Source organism: Dendropsophus ebraccatus, chromosome 4, assembly GCF_027789765.1.
Source record: "Dendropsophus ebraccatus isolate aDenEbr1 chromosome 4, aDenEbr1.pat, whole genome shotgun sequence".
Lineage (NCBI taxonomy): Eukaryota > Metazoa > Chordata > Amphibia > Anura > Hylidae > Dendropsophus > Dendropsophus ebraccatus.
Genome location: NC_091457.1, coordinates 58,612,759 through 58,637,094, shown reverse-complemented (window position 1 = coordinate 58,637,094; position 24,336 = coordinate 58,612,759). Strand labels below are relative to the sequence as shown.

The 24,336-nt window shown below is 45.9% G+C and overlaps 1 protein-coding gene across 1 annotated transcript in view; it reads left to right on the top strand.

The window, feature by feature from the left end:
• Positions 1-9,809: 9,809 nt before the first annotated feature.
• The window catches only part of RBL2 (RB transcriptional corepressor like 2), a 47,803-nt gene continuing 33,276 nt past the window's right edge, over positions 9,810-24,336 (top strand). The window contains exons 1-4 of the mRNA XM_069965929.1: positions 9,810-10,127; positions 15,392-15,522; positions 15,907-16,107; positions 18,536-18,600. Of these exons, the coding sequence (XP_069822030.1) occupies positions 9,966-10,127; positions 15,392-15,522; positions 15,907-16,107; positions 18,536-18,600 (559 nt within the window). The 5' untranslated portion in view covers positions 9,810-9,965. The remainder of the gene's footprint in view (positions 10,128-15,391; positions 15,523-15,906; positions 16,108-18,535; positions 18,601-24,336) is intronic.

The window sequence follows — 24,336 nt, the reverse complement described above, 5'->3', positions numbered from 1 at the left end:
ATTTGATTCGCTAAGGTTTTTTTTTTTTTGCTAAGGCTTTGCACACATCAACTATTTTTACCATATGTTTTTTCAAGACCCATAGTTCAAGTCACCTTGTTCACACAAAGTCCTTTTGCAGCCATATTTTTGGAAGGTCGTCATTTTGAGGTCAAAAATATAATCATAATTGTCAAAATATGCTCATATTTTCCCCTTAAAATAACTTTTACACAGATAAATCTGGGCAATATATAAGCTGTATACTATATGTAACTATGCATACTTTACACTGTACACTGTGTCAACATAGCGATGGTCGGTTACCTAGACAACAAACTCAATAATATGAGGGAAAGAACGGGCATATCAGGTTTAGCAAAGTTAGTTGAGATGGGAATATCCCTTTAAAGGGGTAGTTAATAAAAGAAGTTCCTTTAAATAAACTGGTGCCAGAGATTTGTAATTTACTTCTATTAAAAAAAATCTTGTCTTCCAGTACTTATCAGCTGCTGTCCTGCAGGAATTGGTGTGTTCTTTTCAGTCTGGGGAGCGGGAAAGGTTTTCTATGGCAGCAGTGAGCACTATGCCAGACTGGAAACAATACACCACTTCGTGCAGGACACACAGCAGCTGATAAGTACTGCAAGATTTGGGATTTTTTAATAGAAGTAAATTACAAATCTCTGGCACTTTCTTGCACTAGTTGGTTTGAAAGAATTTTTTTTGCTGAACTATTCCTTTAAAGAGGCACTGTCACAAAAACTTTTTTTAAGACATTAAACAAGCAGTTTTGCAATATACTTTATTTTTTTCTTTTTCAAGTTTTCTTTGTTTTAGAGGGTTATCCAGTGGCCACTTTGTTCCAGAGACAGCACCACTCTTGTCTTCAGTCCAGGTGTGGTGCTATCTCTAGGAGAAAGTTGCCATGTTGGTGGATAATCCTTTTAAAGGGTACCTATCATTTAAACATAGCGACTTGTCAGAGGTTTGTATTGGTCGGGGTTCGGGTGCTGAGACCCCTGCCGATCGCTAGAATGAAGGGGCAGACACACGCAGCAGCACACAATCTGCCTCTTCATCTCTGTCTCACTGCTAAGGTAGCAGTGGATGGAATTATAATGGAGACCTATGTAACTTTTAGTAATGGCTTTAGTGGAGGTTCTATAGGGCTCCATTATAATTCTGTCTACCGCCACTGCTACTAGCAGTGAGACGGAGACGGTGATCTGCCGGGTTCTCAGCTCCCGGACCCCGACCGATACAAACATCTGATATGTTGCTCTGACGGGTCAGAGGTTTGTTTAAATCAATGTTATGCATATGGCCCACAGGTGTCCCCCTTCAGTGCACATGTGTACAGCTGCTGCGCATTCACATTTAGTAGAAAAAAATCTTGGGGGTGCTTGCATTGTATGGTCAGCTCTCCTGTCACACAGCATCAAAACCTCTGTAACCACACAGTGACATTATACTGAATAAATAGTTGCATAACAAAGAGCATTGTCTCCTGGAAAGCATGCAGAGTTAATAATATAATTAGCAAAAGTTAATAATTAGCCTAAGTTCTTTGCCCTCAGTTGATATACAACCTACATGATGAACAGGTGTCCTTGCATGAGCGTACATAGGACAGGGGAGTTCAGAGGGGGGTTGCGCGGCAACCCCGCTCTGAACTGCCGCGATCCTGGGTGCTATATGCAGCCTGGGACCGCGGCTAGGGACTTCTAGTAAGTGTGTAAAAATAATAAAAAATGTTTTTTATTAATACAAAATCCCCTCCCCTAATAAAAGTCAGAATAACCCCCCCCTTTCCCCATTTTATAAATATAAATAAATCACCTGAACAATTAAATTATCACATTCCCGATCTCGCATGGTAAACAGCGTAAGCGTAAAAAAATTCCAAAGTGCAAAATTGCGCATTTTTGGTCACATCAAATCTCGAAAAATTGTAATAAAAAGCGATCAAAAAAATCAGCAATTCTGGTGTGTGTGGTTTTTTCTCTGTTGACGCAGTTCACCGTGTTGGAACAATAATGTAATATCTTAATAGGTCGGACAATTCCGCATGCTACAATATGTAATATGTTAATGCAGCCATACGTATGTACTTTGCACTCATTGTCCAGGATGCTTCCAGTGGCCCCTGTCACACCCTAGTAGATTCTGTGGATAGAATGAAAAGCAGTTACACTTACAGAAATCCCGTCCCAATCTGACTACCAAACTTTACAATGGCACAGGCAAACGCACCTGCACCTAAAGTGCAGATGTCTATCACCATCCTCTATGCTAAAGACCTGGCCACCTATTTCAAATCTAAAATTAACAATATCCCTTAGTAAAATAGCTCTCAGCCCCCTAGTAGTATTGATCCCATTCCCTCTCACAATTCTTCAGGCTATGTTCCCACAACAGGATTTCGCAACCGTCTTTCCGGACAGCCGTCATAAAAATGTCTGCAAATAATGATCATAAACAGTATTTGCGTCCATCACTACAGACAGACGGCTGTCATTTTTACATAGTGGGAACATAGCCTCAGAATGTGTTTTTCCAGTATCCTGTCACCCTACTACCAGCATAGTGACCACACAACTCACCTTGTCAGTCAACCGCTGTCACAGTCACTCCTTCAAAAATTATTTAAAAAATCTCTTTGGATCTGTCCTGTGCAGCTATCAGCCTGTCTCCAATCTCCACTTCATACCTAACCTGGACCGTTTGGTCTATTCCCACCTTATCCTCTATCTTTTTGACTCCTTACAGTCTAGTACCAACAGTTTGTAACATAGTAACATAGCAAATAAGGTTGAAAGAAGACAAGAGTCCATCATGTTCAACCTGTAATCCTACTGTGTCAATCCAGAAGAAGGCAAAAACCCTCATGAGGCAGATGCCAATTGCCCCATCAGAGGGAGAAAAATTCCTTTCCAACTTTAAAATGGCAATAATGTCCAACAACATCCGAGAACAAGGTCCATACAGCAAGACAGACTTTCCGTTCCCATTGTGGTGCCACAATCAGGTCCGGTTTGGTAATCTAGCACACCGGGCAAATGCCAGCTGGGCTGCCAAGATTATCAATCCGTGGGCTGCCGGTCCCGTCACACATTGGACTCACCAGTGGCTGCAAGAGGGCCGGTGCCTGGCGCCGCAAGCCCTGCCCTTGCCCTTTAACTGTGAGCGTTTATGATGAACGCTCAGTTAAATGGTACGGCCGCACTCTGACTGACAGAGCCAGGGAGCCATTGGTCCCCGGCCCTGCCAGTCACTCTTGTGCCCGGAGGCAGCATAATACCTCCGGCCACTCTATCTCCCTGCTCCCCAGCATGACAGCATAAATCTTGCGCCGGTAAATGGGAAGAGAGAGTGGGCGATTACAGACAAGAGAGGAAGAACATTGGGGACGCTGGCATAGGTGAGCATGTGGTTTTATTTTTTTTTTATACTACTCTGCAATGTATCAGTACTATGCCCAGGGGGAAGGGGTGACTACAGGAAGCCTTGAGGGATGGGGGGGGGGTTAACTACAGGAAGCCTATGGGGAAGGTATGGTTTAACTACAGGAAGCCTATGGGCAAGAGGGGTGGTAACTACAGGAAGCCTATGGGGAAGGGGGGTTAACTACAGGAAGCTTATGGGGAAGGGGGGGGGGGGGTAACTACTGGAAGCCTAATGGGAAGGGGGGGGGGATAACTACAGAAAGCCTATGGGGAGGGGGGGTTACTACAGGAAGCCTATGGGGAGGGGGTTACTACAGGAAGATTATGGGGAGGGGGGTTACTACAGGAAGCTTATGGGGAAGGGGGGTTACTACAGGAAGCCTATGGGGAAGGGGGGTGACTACCGGAAGCCTTTGGGGAAGGGGGGTAAACTATAGTAAGCCTATGGGGAAGGGGGGTTACTACAGGAAGCCTATGGGGAAGGGGGGTTACTACAGGAAGCCTATGGGGAGGGGGGTTACTACAGGAAGCCTATGGGGAGGGGGGTTACTACAGGAGGATTATGGGGAAGGGGGGTTACTACAGAAAGCTTATGGGGAAGGGGGGTTAACTACAGGAAGCCTATGGGGAGGGGGTTACTACAGGAAGATTATGGGGAGGGGGGGTTACTACAGGAAGCTTATGGGGAAGGGGGGTTACTACAGGAAGCCTATGGGGAAGGGGGGTTAACTACAGGAAGCCTATGGGGAGGGGGGTTACTACAGGAAGATTATGGGGAGGGGGGTTACTACAGGAAGCTTATGGGGAAGCAGGGGGGTAACTACAGGAAGCTTATGGGAAAGGAGGGTTAACTACAGGAAGCCTATGGGGAAGGGGGGTAATTACAGGAATCCTATGGGGAAGGGGGGTAACCACAGGAATCCTATGGGGAATGGGGGTTAACTACAGGAAGCCTGTGGGGAAGGGGGGGTGACTACAGGAAGCCTGTGGGGAAGCGGGGGGGGGGGGGTAACTACAGTAAGCCTATGGGGAACAGGGGGTGACTACAGGAAGCCTATGGGGAAGCAGGGGGGTAACTACAGGAAGCCTATGGGGAAAAGGAGGTTAACTACAGGAAGCCTATGGGGAAGGAGGGGGGTTGACTACAGGAATCCTATGGGGAAGGGTGGGGGGCAACTACAGGAATCCTATGGGGAATGGGGAGTTAACTACAGGAAGCCTATGTGGAAGGGGGGGGGGGGTGACTACAGGAAGCCTGTGGGAAGGGGAGGTGACTACAGGAAGCCTATGGGGAAGGGGGGTCAAATACAGAAAGCCTATGGGGAAGCGGGAGGGTTACTACAGGAAGCCTATGGGGAACGGGGGGTGACTACAGGATGCCTATGAGGAAGCAGGGGGGTAACTACAGGAAGCCTATGGGGAAAAGGAGGTTAACCACAGGAATCCTATGGGGAATGGGGGTTAACTACAGGAAGCCTGTGGGGAAGGGGGGGTGACTACAGGAAGCCTGTGGGGAAGCGGGGGGGGGGGGGGGGGGGGGCAAACTACAGTAAGCCTATGGGGAACCGGGGGTGACTACAGGAAGCCTATGGGGAAGCAGGGGGGTAACTACAGGAAGCCTATGGGGAAAAGGAGGTTAACTACAGGAAGCCTATGGGGAAGGAGGGGGGTTGACTACAGGAATCCTATGGGGAAGGGTGGGGGGTAACTACAGGAATCCTATGGGGAATGGGGAGTTAACTACAGGAAGCCTATGTGGAAGGGGGGGGGGTGACTACAGGAAGCCTGTGGGAAGGGGAGGTGACTACAGGAAGCCTATGGGGAAGGGGGGTCAAATACAGAAAGCCTATGGGGAAGCGGGAGGGTTACTACAGGAAGCCTATGGGGAACGGGGGGTGACTACAGGATGCCTATGAGGAAGCAGGGGGGTAACTACAGGAAGCCTATGGGGAAAAGGAGGTTAACCACAGGAATCCTATGGGGAATGGGGGTTAACTACAGGAAGCCTGTGGGGAAGGGGGGGTGACTACAGGAAGCCTATGGGGAAGCGGGGGGGGGGGGGGGTAACTACAGTAAGCCTATGGGGAACAGGGGGTGACTACAGGAAGCCTATGGGGAAGCAGGGGGGTAACTACAGGAAGCCTATGGGGAAAAGGAGGTTAACTACAGGAAGCCTATGGGGAAGGAGGGGGGGTTGACTACAGGAATCCTATGGGGAAGGGTGGGGGGCAACTACAGGAATCCTATGGGGAATGGGGAGTTAACTACAGGAAGCCTATGTGGAAGGGGGGGGGGGTGACTACAGGAAGCCTGTGGGAAGGGGAGGTGACTACAGGAAGCCTATGGGGAAGGGGGGTCAAATACAGAAAGCCTATGGGGAAGCGGGAGGGTTACTACAGGAAGCCTATGGGGAACGGGGGGTGACTACAGGATGCCTATGAGGAAGCAGGGGGGTAACTACAGGAAGCCTATGGGGAAAAGGAGGTTAACCACAGGAATCCTATGGGGAATGGGGGTTAACTACAGGAAGCCTGTGGGGAAGGGGGGGTGACTACAGGAAGCCTGTGGGGAAGCGGGGGGGGGGGGGGGGGGGGGGGGGGGGGGGGGGGGGGGGTAACTACAGGAAGCCTATGGGGAACAGGGGGTGACTACAGGAAGCCTATGGGGAAGCAGGGGGGTAACTACAGGAAGCCTATGGGGAAAAGGAGGTTAACTACAGGAAGCCTATGGGGAAGGAGGGGGGTTGACTACAGGAATCCTATGGGGAAGGGTGGGGGGTAACTACAGGAATCCTATGGGGAATGGGGAGTTAACTACAGGAAGCCTGTGGGGAAGGGGGGGTGACTACAGGAAGCCTGTGGGAAGGGGAGGTGACTACAGGAAGCCTATGGGGAAGGGGGGTCAAATACAGAAAGCCTATGGGGAAGCGGGAGGGTTACTACAGGAAGCCTATGGGGAACGGGGGGTGACTACAGGATGCCTATGAGGAAGCAGGGGGGTAACTACAGGAAGCCTATGGGGAAAAGGAGGTTAACCACAGGAATCCTATGGGGAATGGGGGTTAACTACAGGAAGCCTGTGGGGAAGGGGGGGTGACTACAGGAAGCCTGTGGGGAAGCGGGGGGGGGGGGGGGTAACTACAGTAAGCCTATGGGGAACAGGGGGTGACTACAGGAAGCCTATGGGGAAGCAGGGGGGTAACTACAGGAAGCCTATGGGGAAAAGGAGGTTAACTACAGGAAGCCTATGGGGAAGGAGGGGGGTTGACTACAGGAATCCTATGGGGAAGGGGGGGGGGGGTAACTACAGGAATCCTATGGGGAATGGGGAGTTAACTACAGGAAGCCTATGTGGAAGGGGGGGGGGGGGGGGACTACAGGAAGCCTGTGGGAAGGGGAGGTGACTACAGGAAGCCTATGGGGAAGGGGGGTCAAATACAGAAAGCCTATGGGGAAGCGGGAGGGTTACTACAGGAAGCCTATGGGGAACGGGGGGTGACTACAGGATGCCTATGGGGAAGCAGGGGGGTAACTACAGGAAGCCTATGGGAAAGGAGGGTTAAAGGGGTAGTGCGGCGGTAAAGAATTATTCACAGACTAACACACATTACAAAGTTATACAACTTTGTAATGTATGTTATGTCAGTGAATGGCCCCCTTCCCCGTGTCCCACCACCCCCACCCGTGTACCCGGAAGTGTGATGCGCTATACTCACCTGTCACGTGCCGACACCCGTCTCCGATCTTCATTCAGTGACGTCTTCTTCGGCCGGCCGGCGAACAGCTCCGACTGTTCCGAATGCCGGCCACCCTCTGCAGCGTCATCCGATGCTCAGCCGCAATTGGCTAAGCATAACTGTACTCAGCCAATCGCGGCTGAGCACAGTTGTGACGTGGCGGAGGGGGGACGAGCGGCAGCGACTCGGCCGTCCGTCCGAAGATGACGTTTGGCACAAAATGGCGGACGGCCCTCGGCACGGATCAGGTAATGTATAATGCACCAACACTTCCGGGTACACGGGTGGGGGTGGTGGGACACGGGGAAGGGGGCGATTTACAGACATAACATACATTACAAAGTTGTATAACTTTGTAATGTGTGTTATTCTGTGAATAATTTTTTAGCGCCGCACTACCCCTTTAACTACAGGAAGCCTATGGGGAAGGGGGGTAATTACAGGAATCCTATGGGGAAGGGGGGGGGGGGGTAACTACAGGAATCCTATGGGGAATGGGGGGTTAACTACAGGAAACCTATGGGGAAGGGGGGGGGGGTGACTACAGGAAGCCTGTGGGAAAGGGGGGTGACTACAGGAGGCCTATAGGAAAGTGGGGCTAACTACAATGGGGATAACTACAGGTATATTGGGAGGGGGATTACCTACAGTGGGGTTAACTACAGGAATACCTATGGAGGGAGGTTGTGGGATTCCATATATATATATATATATATATCTATATATATATCTATATATATATATATATATATATATATAATAATATGGGGGCACAGGGACGGCTATATTATATGCGGGCAGAGAATAGGCATGTTTACTATATGGGGACACAGAGCAGCCTGAATACTATATATACCTATATATACTATATACCTGTTTAGCTGCTTATATGAGGGCACAGAGGGGGCATTGTTACTGTGTGGAGCAATACATGGGGACTTTGTATAGAGGTGATGGTGATTCTGGAGCAAAGAGCCTAAATTTTTTGTCTGGCAGATCCTGTGGGGACAAGTCATGGCCGGAGAAGAAAAGGAACAGACTTTGACTATGAGAAATGTCCCAGAGAAGCCACCTCATGCGAGTCACTACTTTACAGTCAGTTATAAATCTGCGGAACCTCTTGTATAGAGTTACCTCTATATGGTCACTGCTTAGGGAGAATATTGCTCTTTATATAGTGAATATTATTTAGTGACAGTATAGTGGTATGATCCAGTCACTGTATGGTGAGGGTAGTGGTTATGGTGTGATGGTATTATTTGTCCTGTGTATACTGGTATTACTGGTAATGTATTTATGTAATGTATGTATTTTAAGGATTCCTTCACGCGTACCGTATCACAAAGGATTTCACTCAGCGAGTTCTACAGCGAAATCTGCTGCGGTCTTCGGTACTGTTATTTTCTATGGCGTTACATTCTCCCAGTGGATTTTTCATTCTGCTGCCAGAATGTAGCCCTTTCCCACTCAGCCCAGCAGCTGCCGGACTAATACATGACCTGTCTGCCCTCCTGCCTGCTTCAACCTACACCACTATCCATGATATATGGTGTGTAGGCTGCTGGAGTTAGCGTGCCAGGGCTGATTTTAAGTCCCAGCCCGGCCCTGGTCACAATAAGTCAGACCTGATAATGCATGATCGATACACACTGCATATCACTGATGCATCCTGGGTGCTTGATCAATGTGTCCTTCATTACAGTTCTAAAGCGGTTGTTACCCAGCTTTCCCATACTGCCCAGGCCCCCGATTCACTAGTAAGATTTGTTATCGAGAAGCCAGGGAAGCTGTAAAGGATACATCTACAGTGCTATGCGACAACTGCAAAATTCTAGTTAGGGTTCCAAAACGATTCTAATTTTTCCTTTTAGGGTCCTGGGAAAGCCAGGTCACAGACTGCTTGGGTGTGTAATAGACATGGCTTCCATCTGCTAGTGATCTAGAACTATCATCTTCCATAATCTGATCCTCTCACCCCAGGACTGGGTCTGTGCCAGGTCCTTGGGATGCAATACTTCTAACCATCAGACTTATTCCCAATATCCACAACTGGTCCCCCCTCTTATTGCTGTGCAGCCCCCTATGCTCTGTGCACAGATAGGTGACAAGCTCCTCCACTACTCCATATACACTGCATTGGTAATAGAAAAGCCAAGGCCCTGGTCTATAGGCAGCAGCTGCCTGACTACTCTCCAGGCCACCACATTACCCTCTAACCACTATCACCCATATGTGTGCTGCTGTGTAGACGACTACGAAGTGTTCTTTCCAATAGACTGCACATATATCCTGTTCAATAAATAATAATGTTCATTCTTTTTGTTCACTCCTTTATTTTCTGCCTCCCTTCCTAGCACTCGCCCTTACATGGGGCTGCTGCACATCCGAGCCCATTCTGCAGCCCCGAAGTCCTAAACATGCGTTCCGGCCAGGACAGGGTTACTTCCGACTGGTCGTGTAGTAAACACGTGACCATAACAAGACAACGGTCTTCGTGCAGCAGGCTCCTGAGCAGCGCGGGCCAATAGGAAAAGTGTGTGTCATTGGACGAACCAATCACACAGCTAGGCTTGTATCACAGACCCCTCCCCTATGTCCTCTTCCTCAATGGGGGCGGGAATACGCAATTTGCGTAGCGTCGTGTGAAGGGGACGGTTTCCAGTGACAACCTTGACGTAGCTCTCGCTGTGAATGGCTGTGCTCTCTTGTCAGTCACAGGCCATTTAAATGGCTACGCAGTATCAGCAGCGAAACGGTGTGTCTTACAAATTGAACCGGAGAAACAGAGGAAAGGCGTGAAGATGATCAAGGAGGAAGAAGAAGATGGAAACGGTCCCCAGACGGAGGAGCAGCAGCTCCGGCTCCGCTATGAGGAGCTCTGCAGCGCTCTTAACATGGACGAGAGGGCCCGTGCGGAGGCCTGGGAGAGTTACGCAACAATTAGCCAGACCTACACTCTGGAGGTGAGGGGGTTAATGGATCCTTCTGCAAAACCGCGATCTGTGACTGGGGGCGAATGCTGGAGATGATCCCTGCCTGTCACCCCCGGCCCGTCTGCGGCTGTGCATACGGCGTCTGAGAGGAATTCTTCACCGCGGTTACAGTCTGGCTGAACTGCTGCTAGCTCTTGTTCACACTAGGTTACCGGGCGGTAATTATAGTTCTTACAGCTACCCCCATCCGGGGGCTCTCCAGCTGCTGCAAAACTACAACTCCCAGCATGCCCTGACAGCTTTCAGCTGCACAACTACAACTCCTAGCATGCCCTGACAGCCTTCAGCTGCACAACTACAACTCCCAGCATGCCATGATAATACCTAGCATGCCCCGACAGCCTTCAGCTGCACAACTACAACTCCCAGCATGCCCTGACAGCCTTCAGCTGTACAAACTACAACTCCCAGCAATCCCTGACAACTAGTATTCCCTGACAGCCTTCAGCTGCACAACTACAACTCCCAGCATGCCATGATAATTCCTAGCATGCCCTGACAGCCTTCAGCTGCACAACTACAACTCACAGCGTGCCCTGACAACTCCCAGCATTCGTCTGTTGGGGTATCCTGGAGGCGGTGGTTGTCAGGGGATGACTGGGTAGTGGGGCCATGTCTTTCCCAGCTATTCTGTCAGTACCATCTCCTCTCCTCCCTGCTGAGTGATGACTGGCTATGTAACCTGCTGTGGTGTGAATTGGTGCTATAGAAATGAAGCAATTATTATTACTTGTGTAGATAGAAAGGCATCGCTTTGATGTTTTAGGACTTAAAAATCGTTTTGTTTCAGAATTTCCCCTATTTTTGACCAGTGCAGACTAACATGTCACCATGGTTACAGACAACAGACTGTAGTCTGATCCCGCCTACCTTTGTTACTCTGCCTCCTTTGTTCCCTCTAACCATCTGTATGTTCAAGGAGAATTCCAAGTTTTTCCAACTTGCAAAGTTATCCTGCATCCTCAGAATAGGGGATAACTATCTGACCTAGGGCCCCTCTTTATTTGGGAATAGTGACCCCAGTCTCCTGGGTAGTGGGGAGCGGGGATTCTCATATGTGCATCACTGCGCCATGTATTCTATCTCTGGCAGGTCCCACTGGGAATGAATGCAATTGTGTGGGGTTGTCAGTTGTCAGGGGGTTATGGCAAGTTTATATGCCTCCAGCCTTTAAGATGGGAAATAGAGAAGTAACACAAAGCTTTTACAGAACATTTTTTTTAGCAAGTGAGATAAGAATATACCTTTAATGCCAAATGAATAATGTGACCCCAACTTCATCATGTACACCACTGAACACCACTGAACTAAAAACGCAGTTATTTGGTTCTGTTAAAACGGAGTGACAGAACCCAGCCGGAAACCATACAGACCCCATTAAGGTCAGTGATGGGCTTAGTTAGTGCCTATAGTGCAGGGGGTCAGCTGGCTGGTTACTGCCGATGAGCAGAATCAGGGATGGAAGCCGTGAGCACAGCCTCTGATACAGATGTGAACCTAGCCTAACCCTATTGCATCTTGGTGAGGTGGACCTGGCTAGCACTGCAGTATTGCTGGCTTGTGTTCCTCTGTATTGCTGGGGAGCACCGACAGGCATCAAACCCTATTTATATATTGTACCTTTAGGCCATAGAGATTAGTTATTAGAATGTGGCCATTGGTACAGCACAGCTTTCCTGGCTGTGATGCTGTTACCATGGGGCTGTTTGTTGTTGAAGAGACCTCAGACACAGGACTATGCTGGGGGTGGTTTAGGCTTGGCTTGGGGGAAGCTTGATGCAGTCTCCTTGGAGAGATGCTGAGATCAATTCTCATTCCAGGGACTCCCTGGAGAACCTGCTTGGAGGGGGGGATCATTTACCCGTGATGTCCTGCAGTAACTGATCACAGTGAATTGGAATTGAATTGTAGGCAGGGAACCACACTAGCCACATATGGGGCATATGCTTATAGATACAGTTCTGCTGAGTTTATATTGTACTGTTTTAAAAAGTGACACATTGTTATCTGAGTTACTTATATGTGACAAATATTTGCTCTAGGTAATGTATATGTTTTGTAGTTTCTTACTATGTATTGCTTTGATTTATTGCTATAGTAAACAGATTCCTAGGGCTATTGAACAGTTATGTATTATGGCTTTGCAATACACAGCCCATAGCCTTCCATAGACTAAGGTTGGGTTCACACTGTGCTTTTGCAATCCATTAAAAAAAAAAATGCATTTGTGTGCATCAGTTTTTCCATTGACTTCCATAATAACAGAAAAATGCATCCGTTTGTTTTAAGGTACACAAAAATTAGGTTAGCAACGTTTTTGTGTACATTAAAAAACAAAAAAAACAAACATGCATTTTGATCCTTTTTTTTTGGTGTGTGAAATTAATGGAAAAACGGATGCACACAAATGCATCCATTTTTTGCAAAAACGGATGAAAAAAAATGGATTGCAAAAATGCAGTGTTACCCAGCCTTATCCTGTGCCTACATGTGGCTCTGATCTATATAGATGTAGATTCCATAAGAAGAATATTGCGATATCCAGGATTGCACCCTGTATTATGTATACTCCTACAGAGATGCAATACAATGGCACACAGAGGATTAGCAAGTCTGTACTACAAACCATTGGAGACTCTTTGTGTTAACATGCAGATCCGGGAACGGTTGTTGTGATGTTGCAGGCCTGTCCAGCCAATCAGCAGCTGCAGCAGTGTCCTGCCTCAGTCACTGATTGGTTGGGCGGGCCTGCAACATCACAACAACTGGTCCCGGAAGCGGGCGCACAGCAGGATGGATCGGTAAAATAGTGACAAGTTGCTCTCTAAGACTCACAGAGAGGGCAAGAGGCATGAATAAGAGCTTCAACTAAGACACCGATTAAAACAGGTCAGGAGCTCCAAAGATCCACAGCAGAGATGGAAGTGTCTGTAGAAGCAGTATAAGCCAGGGCTTTATTAGGAAGTGGCCAAAAAAAAGTAATTCCTTTAAAGGGGTTATCCAGCGCTACAAAAACATGGCCACTTTTGCACCACACTTGTCTCCAGTTCAGGTGTGGTTTGCAATTAAGCTCCATTTACTTAAATGGAATGAAGTTCAAAACCCCGCCCAAGCTGGAGACAAGAGTTGGGCAAAAGTGGCCATGTTTTTGTAGCGCTGAATAACCCCATTTCCCATCACCCAAAGAACACCATTCCTATGGCAAAGAATGGTGGTGGTGGCGGCAGCAGCATCGTACTATGGGGGCATTGCCATAAGCAGGGACTAGAAAACAGATCAGGGCTAGTAAAGGTGCATGGCTATAAATACAGGGCCTTGGGATGATCGTTCACTACTGATAATGATTATGACAATCACTTGAAATGAACTTCTAAAGATGTATTGGAGTGGCTTAAGAGAAACATTTCAATGTCTTTGAGTAGTCGTCTAGTCAAAGCCAAGACCTGAATCCAATTGAAAATGTCTGGTATGCCTTTAAAGGGGTATTCCACTATAACATCACATTTTATATGTTGCTGCTCATGGTGAGACTAACAATTTATTCCATACTTGTTATTATCTATTCAGTCTCTTTCCCCCAGTTCTGAGCTGCTTCTTTCTGCTGAAGACACTGAAGAACTGTGTGTGAGCTTTTCTCTCTGTTTCCTCCTCCTCCCCCTTCCTTTCGAGGCAGCTGATATAAACAAGTCCCTTACAGGCTTTATCTGCAACTTTGTAGCTTCTTTGCAAAGCTGGGAGGGTTTTTCTGGGGTCAGGCTGCTGACTGATTAACCCTCCTGGCATTAAGAAGTTGCAGATTGGGACTTGTTTACATCAGCCATCTCAGAGGGGAGGAGGAAGAGACGGAGAGAAAATCTCACACAGTTTTTTGTGTCTTCAGCGGAAAGCAGCAGCTCAGAACTGGGAGAAGGAGACTGAATTGATAATAACAAGTATGAAAAGAATTGTTAGTCTCATCATGGGCAGCAACATATGTAAAGGTAAGTTTGAGAGGAATACCCCTTTAAGACTTCTGTCCACCAATGCAACACATCTAACTTTAAAAAGTTGAACCGTTTTTTCTTGTAAGAATGTGCTAACCTAATAGAGATGTACCCTAGGACTCCTGCATCAAAAGTTATGTCCACAGAATAGAGACCCTCAGGGGGTGGTAAATACTTATGCACAATAAAGCGAACGTACTATCAGCAGGTTCTTCCCAGAGAACTTGCTGATATGCTGTAGTAGCTATGTATGTCAGTAATACACAGCCACTACTTTAAGCCCTGTCCGCATCGGCCCGGGGGGTTCGCACATGCGCGAGAAGCAGCCTGTGCATCCCTGCGCAGCCGCAGTGTATACAGCCCACTATGCGTATATGAATATGCATAGTGGGCTGGATGGCAGGGGGCGAGCTGGGCGGGCCGCGGCGTTGCTCTCTGGCCCAGAGCAACGCCCTAAATGCTCTTATGCAGGTAATTTGCATAAAGCATTTAGTGATTTTACAAACAATGCAGGGGCGGACAGGGCTTAAAGTAGTGGCTATGTATTACTGACATACATAGCTACTACGGCATATCAGCAGGTTCTCTGGGAAGAACCTGCTGATAGTGCCGCTTTAAGTCGAGCATATCAATAGAACACAGGGAAGCCGGTGCCGCAGTCCTTTTTTGGAACTGCGCCCCGATTGCCGCACATGGTGCCTCCCACTGGAGACCGGACAGCCCGCCTCCAGCGCTTCAGCCTCAGTCGGTGCCCGGCAATGGACCGGCGCCGCGCAAGGGAACCAGGTCGAGGTTCAAGAAAAGGTCCACAGCACCGGCGTCATTCTATTGATAAGCTACATTTTAAGTGACTGTACCTGATAGTACATTTTCTATAAAGATCTTAAAATATTTTGAACTTTCAGACTATGTTCACACAATGTTTTTTTGAGGCACAAATACATGCTTTTTTAATAATTATGGCCCTAAATCATGCTCTTTATTTATCGCCATAATTGTCAAAAAACGACTGTATTCAAATAACGTTCAGATACCCTCAAAGTGGTTGGCATACTGTGTAAAAGAAATGGTGCGTGCCCCCAAGATTATGTTTTGCTTCCAGGTTTTAATACAGGAAAACACAATTGTTGAATAACTTAGCAAGGCACTGTATATGTATGTATGTAGGAGGTCTCTTTACTAGTCTGTGACTCTTGTTTAGATAAAGCATCTCAATAAGGGAAGCAGTAACACAGGACCTTTGTTTTGCAGGGAAATGCATTGCACTGGTTGGCGTGTGCCTTGTACGTTGCATGCAGACAGTCTGTGCCAACAGTGGGCAGAGGTACAGTGGAAGGAAACTATGTGTCCCTCACCAGGATCCTGACCTCTTCAGAACTAAGGTAACGCAAACTAGTATTATTTGCTGCAGAATAACTGTACACAATGGTCTATATGGTCCTAGCATGTGCAGCAATAACCTGTAACATGCATTCCATCATACATCACAAAAGTGCTCTGACAAAATTCCAATATTCATTAACTAGGTTTTTCCGACAATTTAATTATTTCTGTTGCTAGTAGCAATTAGAAGACAACTAACCACCAGTATGTATAGAAGGCACGTAAAAAATCCCATGCAGAATCCTTATATTACATTCCTTGGGGTTTTCAACTGGAATCACAAAAAAAAAAGCTTTCCTGTATCTAAATATTGCTACTATGTACATTTTATTGGGAACCCTTGGCATACTTATTTTTTTTCTTCTCTTTTTCCCTCTTTAAAGCTTGATTGAGTTTTTCAGTAAGATGAAGAAGTGGGAGGATATGGCCAATTTATCTGACGAATTCAGAGAGAGAACAAGGAAGCTTGAACGTAACTTTACAGTCACTGCTGTTCTCTTCAAAAAATATGACCCCATCTTCCAAAAGATCTTCAAGAACCCGCAAGAAGAGCAGCTGCGGCAGCACAGAGGCCGCAAGCAAAGGTAGACTTGAAATTTTTAATTAGTTATTTAGTTATTTAGTTCTGCGTTCTATTCATTATTTGTTTCCTTTGGCCGTTACGTAATATTAATATCTACTGAGAGTGTAACCACTACAGGGTTTTTAAGCAATGGGAAGACTGTTTGCTGTACATCTAATATGTTAGAGGTTGTCCAGGAAAAAATAACTTTTCCCCTATCCACAGGATTGGGGGGGAAAAGTAGGAGGTCGTGGGGCATCTGATATCTGTACCCCTAGCCGATATCTGTATCTGGCCCCAACGGCTCTGTTATGAATAGAGCTGCAGATCTGTCACACGACCAGTGGCTCTATTCATTCCTATGGAGCGATGGAAAAAGCAGAGTACGCAGGAAGAACGCTGTACTCAGCTGTACTTTCCTTCGGCTCCAAAGGAATTAATAGAGCCACAGGTCACATGTTATATGTGGCTCTATTCATAACAGAGCTGGCGGGGCCCGATACAGAGATTGGCGGAGGGTACAAGATCAGACCGCCGGTGACCTCCTACTTTTCCCCTAAGTCATTTTTTCCTGGATAACCTCTTTAAGATCTGGTGGTTTAAGTTTCCTAGTGGATAGATGCAGAGTTGTTCTTAAAGTGACTCTGTACCCACAAATGGCATTTTTTTTGCATGTGGGACTTGACTCCTTTGTGTAACTGTGGTCTGAACTTTTTTTTAATAGTGGGCAATTTGGCCTCATAGTTGGCAAGGATATTGTGTGGTTTATTTAGTACCACATTTACTTGTAATGCATGTAGCATAGGAGTCTCATTAATATTCATTATTTGGTTATTATTGTTGCTTCTTGTTATTGGGACACTCATTTTTGCAGTAATTGGCCCCTCCACCATGTTTGTAAATGTCTTTAGTGTATGTTTATTTTAGAGGATGTTTTGGTTATCATTAATTAATAAACAAATGATTAATTATGTATTTGATTCTTAAAGAGTATGTACCACCAGGTACATTCTCTTTAACCTGAAGCCACGGATCGAACGGCGCCGGCAGCGGGAAGCTGGGGGCCGCGGTCCGTTTTCTGGACCGAGGCCCGGTTCCCATGCACGGTGCAGTTCTATGCAGCGGAACCGGCCGGTGCTCAAGCACTGGAGGTAGGCCCGCCCGCCCCCAGTGGGAGGGAATTCCCTCCCCTGTATGACGCGGCTCCATTCATTCTAGGGGATCCGTGGCTTCAGGTTAAAGAGGATGTACCTGGTGGTACATCCTCTTTAAGTTATTGTGGTCTTATAAGGGTATAGTTACCATGTAGATTGTCCCAAAATCCATCATCCAACATGCAATATATATTCATTTTACTACATTGGTGCTTTGGATTACGAGCATAATGCGTTCCGGGACCATGCTTGTAATCCAAATCACTTTTAAACCAAAGCAAATTTTACCATAAGTAATCACTGATATGCAGACAATTGATTCCACACCCGCAAAAATATTTTTTTTATTCTGAATAACATGTAGAACAGACATTTATATGTAAAACAAACATTTATAAACAGCTGAATATGTCATTATAAGTTACTGTACAATATAGCAATGAGCATGTGGAATATAATGTGTAGGAAGTGCACAAACCTGCAGCAGTTTGTAGATACAAGATGGAGCTGCAGATCCTCATAATGCAGTAGTGTAGTACAACAGGCTAGCATAGAGAAGCAGGGCTGCGGTCAGAGGTCTGTGTGGTCACATGAAAGCATTGGGGAAGGGATGTGTGTTCAGCATGGACCAATCAGGAAGTGAGAATCGCACAGCTGTGCAGGAGGAGTGTAAGTGCAGGAACATTATAGCTGTGCAGGCTTAGTGTAAGTTCAGGAACATTATAGCAGCAGTGTGTATAGCTGAGTGTAAGTACAGGTACATTATAGCTGAGTGTGAGTGCAAGCACATTATAGCAGGGTTAGGAGAGGATGGGAAACACAAAGGGTTAGAGACTGCAGGGAGGAATGAGTAGGGCAGATGTGGTACTGTATAGCAGCGCACTCTGTCCGGAGAGAGAGGGGTTACAGCTATGGAGAGATTACCTCCACAGTCCTGTCCCCTGATGCAAGCCCCAGCTTGAAGAGGATCTGCTATGATTTATAAGGTGGGGGAGACTTGCATGGTCTGAGTACAGTGCTGTAGACGCCACTATGCAGACCATGCCCCTCCTCCACTCCCCCTCCCACCCAGAGAGCTCTTAAACCAAAGCAATGCTCTTAAACCAAGTCAAAATTTTAAAAAACTGAGTTTTTTGAAAATTCTTCCAAAACGCTCTCAATCCAAGTTACTCTTAAACCAAGGTACCACTGTATTAATATTTTGCCTCATCGCTTTGAATCATTTCCTTTTGTAATGAATTTAAGGCCTTTGTATAATTTTATCGCATGTCTTGATTTTTGCCCCTCTAATTTCAGGCGTCAACCCTGCACAGTATCTGAAGTGTTTAACTTTTGCTGGGTGTTGTTCATCAATGCTAAAGGTAAAGTAGATGTTGTAAGAAGTGTTTAGATGCAGTCCTTGGCTATGTTCACACAACGTAAGTTTAGTATTCATCACAGCCATTGTTGCCGATTTGCAACAACGGCCGTGATGAATACTAAACTTTGTGCTGCAAGAAGAGTGAATCCCAGCCGGAGCGTATACATATGGTATATGCTCTGGCTGTGATTCCATCCTGCTGCACAAAAAACGGACATGTCAGTTTTCTGCGGCAGCTATTAATTGAATAACGGCTGCAGAGAACCTGTCAGTGTACACAAGGTAGCATGCGGCTCTGGCCGCATGCTCCATGGTGTGCAGCGATGTACTGTAATGTACTGTAATTCAGCAGAAATGAAAATAATCCGGCCGGTACTGCAGTACCTGCCGGGATGATCTTCAGTAACACTGTCCATTCTTGTTTAAAAAAATTTAAACAAGCCCTCAAATGCCAACCTGGATAAAAAAAAAGGGTGGATTAATGGGACATCATTTAAAGCTGCATTAGGAGCAGAATACCAGTGTATTCTACTTTAAAATATAAATAGAAAATAAACTGTGAACCTGGCCTGAAAAGATAAATAATAATAATACCATACAAAATATGTGATGTTTACACAAAACACTGTAAGGATCCATTCATGCGTTTTGATCAAATTATAGTTATTTTACTGTTTGACTGTGATTATGCAAAGGTTGCAACTAAAAGGGGGACATAATATACAAATGGCCCCTACAGAATATATGGTGATTTTGATTTGAGGGTACAGCTACATGTCTTGTAAATGCATGCTATAAAAAAGGGTGGAGGGTAGTCTACGAAAAGTGCTGGCTTTTTGTTTAGTAAATGTGGATCAATATATGGATAGAAGTTTAGGTCAATGTATAAAATCATTGACCCCTCTAATGTACTGTGCCACTGTCCTCCAATATACTGTACCACTGTCCTCTGTAATGTACTGTGCCAGTGTCCTCCTGTACCACTGTCCCCTGTAATGTACTGTGCCACTCTCCTCCAATATACTGTACCACTGTCCCCTGTAATGTACTGTGCCACTGTCCTCCAATATACTGTACCACTGTCCCCTGTAATGTACTGTGCCACTGTCCTCCAATATACTGTACTACTGTCCTCTGTAATGTACTGTACCACTGTCCTCTGTAATGTACTGTGCCACTGTCCCCTGTAATGCACTGTGCCACTGTCCTCTAATGTACTGTACTGTCTTCTAATGTATTTTGCCACTGCCCCCTCTAATGAACTGTACCACTGTCTCCTTCAGTGTACTGTGCCACTATGGCTCTCCAGCTTTTGGAAACCTACAACTCCTAATTCCTGCCATCTGCATCAGTTTCTAATATGCAAATCGGGCGCTGGAGCTGGGCGAGGTGCCCGCAGTTTACCTCTGTGAATCAAGCCTATGCATGTCACAGAGAGGAGGGGATATTGGTACACTGAAGACCCACCTCCAGTGCATCGAGTGGCCTGATTTGCATATCAGAAATCGGCGCAGACGTCGTAGTATATTAAGAAAAAAAGGACCGTGCCCACATGGTAGTATGAATTTTTTTTTTAAGTGCTGTAAGTTGTACATTTACTATCAGTTGTGCCACTTGGAGAGCCACAGATTGCAATTGTGTCCGCTGCGACCCCTAGATTTTATCATGTTTTTTCTTTATTTTGAACAAAGCAGCTCAGACAGCTCAGACTTGTTTTGGATCTACTTTGCACTTACCTGACCAACTATGAAGTAAACTGTTTTCACATTTCACAGAGTCTCACGCAAAAAAACCCCCAAAAAACAGCTAAATACACTAAGGGTAATCACATAATAAATCTAGCGATACGATAAAGTAAAACCCTAATGTGTAGCAATTGTGAAAGCCCTACAGTCTTAGGCTATGTTCACATTACGTAAAATGCGCAGGGGAACACTTTATGCGCAGGGGAACACTGCCTCTACTTTAATGGGATCCTGGCTGGAGCGTATACACATCGTATATGCTCTGGCCGGGATCCCATGCGGACCTGCAAATAACTGACATGTCAGTTTTCTGTGGCCGCAATTCAGTGAGCTGCGGCCGTAGGAAACCCTGTCAGTTCACACAATTCCTGCCGCTTGCTTCATTGAGTGCAGTGGCAAGTTCTGATGCGGGCGCCCGCATCAGAACACTACGGCCAGAAAGATGATCCGGCTGGTCCTGCAGAACCGGCCGGGATCATCTGGGCAGAGACCGGCCGTTTCGTGATTTGACCGGGTCACGGAACGGCCGGTCTAATACAGAGTGTGAACATAGCCTTAGGGTGCCTTTACACAGAAAGATTTATGTGACAGATTTTCTAAGCCAAAGGCGGGAACAGACTATAAACAGGAAACAGGTCATAAAGGAAAGACTGAGATTTCTCCTCTTTTCAAATCCATTCCTGGCTTTGGCTTCAGAAATCTGTCATATAAATCTCTCTGTGTAAAGGCCCTATTACACAAAACCGTTATGGCCAATAATTGTCTCGTGTAATAGAAGACAACGATGCGCCAAAATGAACTATGTCAGCTGATTGTTGTCTGTCATTGTCTTTCAACATGTTGAAAGACAAACGACAGGGATTGCTGCCGTCAATCCGCGGAACAGGAGAGGTGGCAGCAGACCCCCCCTCCAGCTCTTACCCATTCGCTGCCGACGCGTGTAATAGCCCCAGCAGCGAGCGGGAAACAAGGAGGCTCCTCTGCATCGCCCCGTGTAATAGGGCCCTTAGTAATAGGGCCCAAAGCTAAAGTGTTCCCTGATCTTCATGTCAGTCTTTACTATTCTGGCATTTTATTCCTGCGAAGTATGGTTCCCGGACAGGAACGTTTGTTTCTCTCTGTCCTCTTATAATACCGTAGCAGAATTTCCGAGGAAATTTAATTTATCATTTTTAGCTCACCTATACTAGTCTGTAATATATAACTAGTAGAGCCAAACAAGGACTTACCTAGATGTCTGGCCTGTGGTGTGGAATGGGTTAACTCCGTCCTCCCCCCCCTTTCTGATGAATATGAGCTGCTCATTTACCCCAGCAATTTAGTAGGCACCAAGTTTAGCATCACTAGTAGCCCGGTCCTAGCAACCAGACACACAGGGCAAGTTTGGGCTTGTCTAAGACTCCTTTTAGATAGAGGCCAATGAGGGACAATTTCCTTGTCAGAGGTGGCAGCCCTTCTCAGTGATTCAGATTCCCTCTCAGTCAGGGTGACAGCTGCTTCAGGTTCAGGACCCCAAAGGTATGTTCTGTCTTGAGGCTGGTTAGAGTGTATCCATATTCTGTACTTGGCTGTACACTCTGGTATGAGTATATACATTATTACTATGTGCTTATAGTTCAGATAGATTATAAGGATTGTGTCCTGTTACACAATACTACACTGTATGTCAGATGCCCAATAGGCTGTCTGTCAGATTTACATTAACGTATTTTCTCTTTATTTTTGGACATGCCTAGTATTTTTCCATAACATATGCTGCGAAACCGGGAAAAAAATAATTTGCGCTGTCAAATTGAAAAAAAAAAACGAATTTGTTTTGATTTCGGGGAGTTTTGCATTTACGCCGTTCGCCCTATAGTAAAACTGACTTGTTATGCATGTTCCTCAAGTTGTTACGATTACAACGATATGTAACATGTATAACTTTTACATTATCTGATGGCTTTTAAAAAATTCAAACCATTGTTAACAAATATATGTTCCTTAAAATCGCTCCATTCCCAGGCTTATAGCGCTTTTATCCTTTGGTCTATGGGGCTGTGTGAGGTGTCATTTTTTGCGCCATGATGCGTTCTTTCTATCGGTACCTTGATTGCGCATAGACAACTTTTTGATCACTTTTTATTAAATTTTTTCTGGACTTGATGCGACCAAAAATGCGCAATTTTGCACTTTGGATTTTTTTTGCGCTGACGCCGTTTACCGTGTGAGATCAGAAATGTGATAATTTAATAGTTCGGGCGATAGCAAACATGTTTATTTATTTGTTTATTTATTAATTTATATTTGTAAAATGGGATAAGGGGGGTGATTTGGACTGTTATTAGGGGAGGGGATTTTTTATTAATAAAAACACTTTTTTACTTTTTTTTTTTACATCAACTAGAAGCCCCCCTGGGGGACTTGTATATACACAGCACTGATCTCTCATAGAGAACAATGCTGCGTATATACACAGCAAAGATCGATTAGATCGGTCATAGATTGCTTTGGCCTGCAGGCCACAGCAATCTATTGCCGAGTCGGGATTAGCGTCATTGCGACGCTGAGACCCGGACCGGACAGAAGAACGGATCTCCCCCAACCCCCCCCCCCCCCCCCTCGCATCGCGGAGGGGAGATCCGACCCACTAGACACCAGGGACGTGCAGTACAAAGCACTTCAATGCAGATGTCAGGTTTGACAGCTCTTATTTGAATTTGGATTATGAATATGGATTTGCCAGATCTATAGAACTTCTGTCAAATCTGAATACTGCTTTGGTGGTGGGATTTGGTGATGTTTAGAGATGAGCGAACCTCGAGCATGCTCGAGTCCATCTGAACCCGAACTTTCGGCACCTGTGAACAAGTGCTGCTTTTTTATGGGTAAGGGTAAACTCTGGTTCGAGTCCATCTGAACCCGAACGTTCGGTATTTGATTAGCTGGGGCTGCTGAACTTGGATAAAGCCCTAAGGCTATGTGGAAATCATGGATATAGTCATTGGCTGTATCCATGTTTTCCAGACAACCTTAGAGCTTTATCCAAGTTTAGCATCCCCAGCTAATCAAATACCGAACGTTCGGGTTCAGATGGACTCGAACCCGAACCCGGTTCGCTCATCTCTAGTGATGTTATCCTGCTGTCTGGTTTATATGAGAGAGGTACCTATTTACAGAGAGGAATAAGCCCCAAGGAAACCCCAGATGCCACAAAAAAATTATATTTCTTATACTTCTACATTGATATAAAAAATAAAAATTGCATCCTCTTGAAATGAAGTGATAGAAAAATGGGGGGGGGGGGGGGGGGGGGGGGGATGCAATGTCCTCAAGGCCCAAAGTAGCTGTTTCCTGAACGGTGTATTCCACTATAAAAAAGACATACATATGTTGTTAGGGTAAAAATTAGAAAAAGGTAATACTTACCCTAGTCCCCAGAGTTTCCACTGCAGCTTCTTTTGGTTCCCCACTGCCCCTCTCTTCTCCCTGTTTAGGGTAGCTTCACACGTACCGTAATACAGCGTTTTTATCGCTGCGTTTTTGGTGCGATTTTTACATGCGATTTTTGATTTTCACATGAAAATCATGTGAAAATCAAAACGCGCATGTAAAAAACGCAGCGTTAAAAACGCAGCGATACGGTACGTGTGAAGGCACCCTAAATGTCTCAGCATAATGTGCCATTGACACCACTGCAGTCATTGACTGAGCGTGCAGGTCCTGTTCTGACATATGGTTCTGGAAGGAGCTAAATGGAAGCTGTGAGGAACCAAGGTTACTAAGTATCACTTTTTTAGTTTTATCCCAGACCCAGCAACATAATATTTTCATACTAGAAAAGGGGTTAAAGTGTAAAACACATTGTGAACACCTGACTTCCTTTCTGTGTGTATGGTTTACAGCTACATCTTTCTAGTATTTTCTAGTATTTGGCAGGCAGCTGGATGTATGAACTTTCATGAGCCTGTGTAAAGGTGTTTACCCTTACCCATAAAAAAGCAGCATTTGTT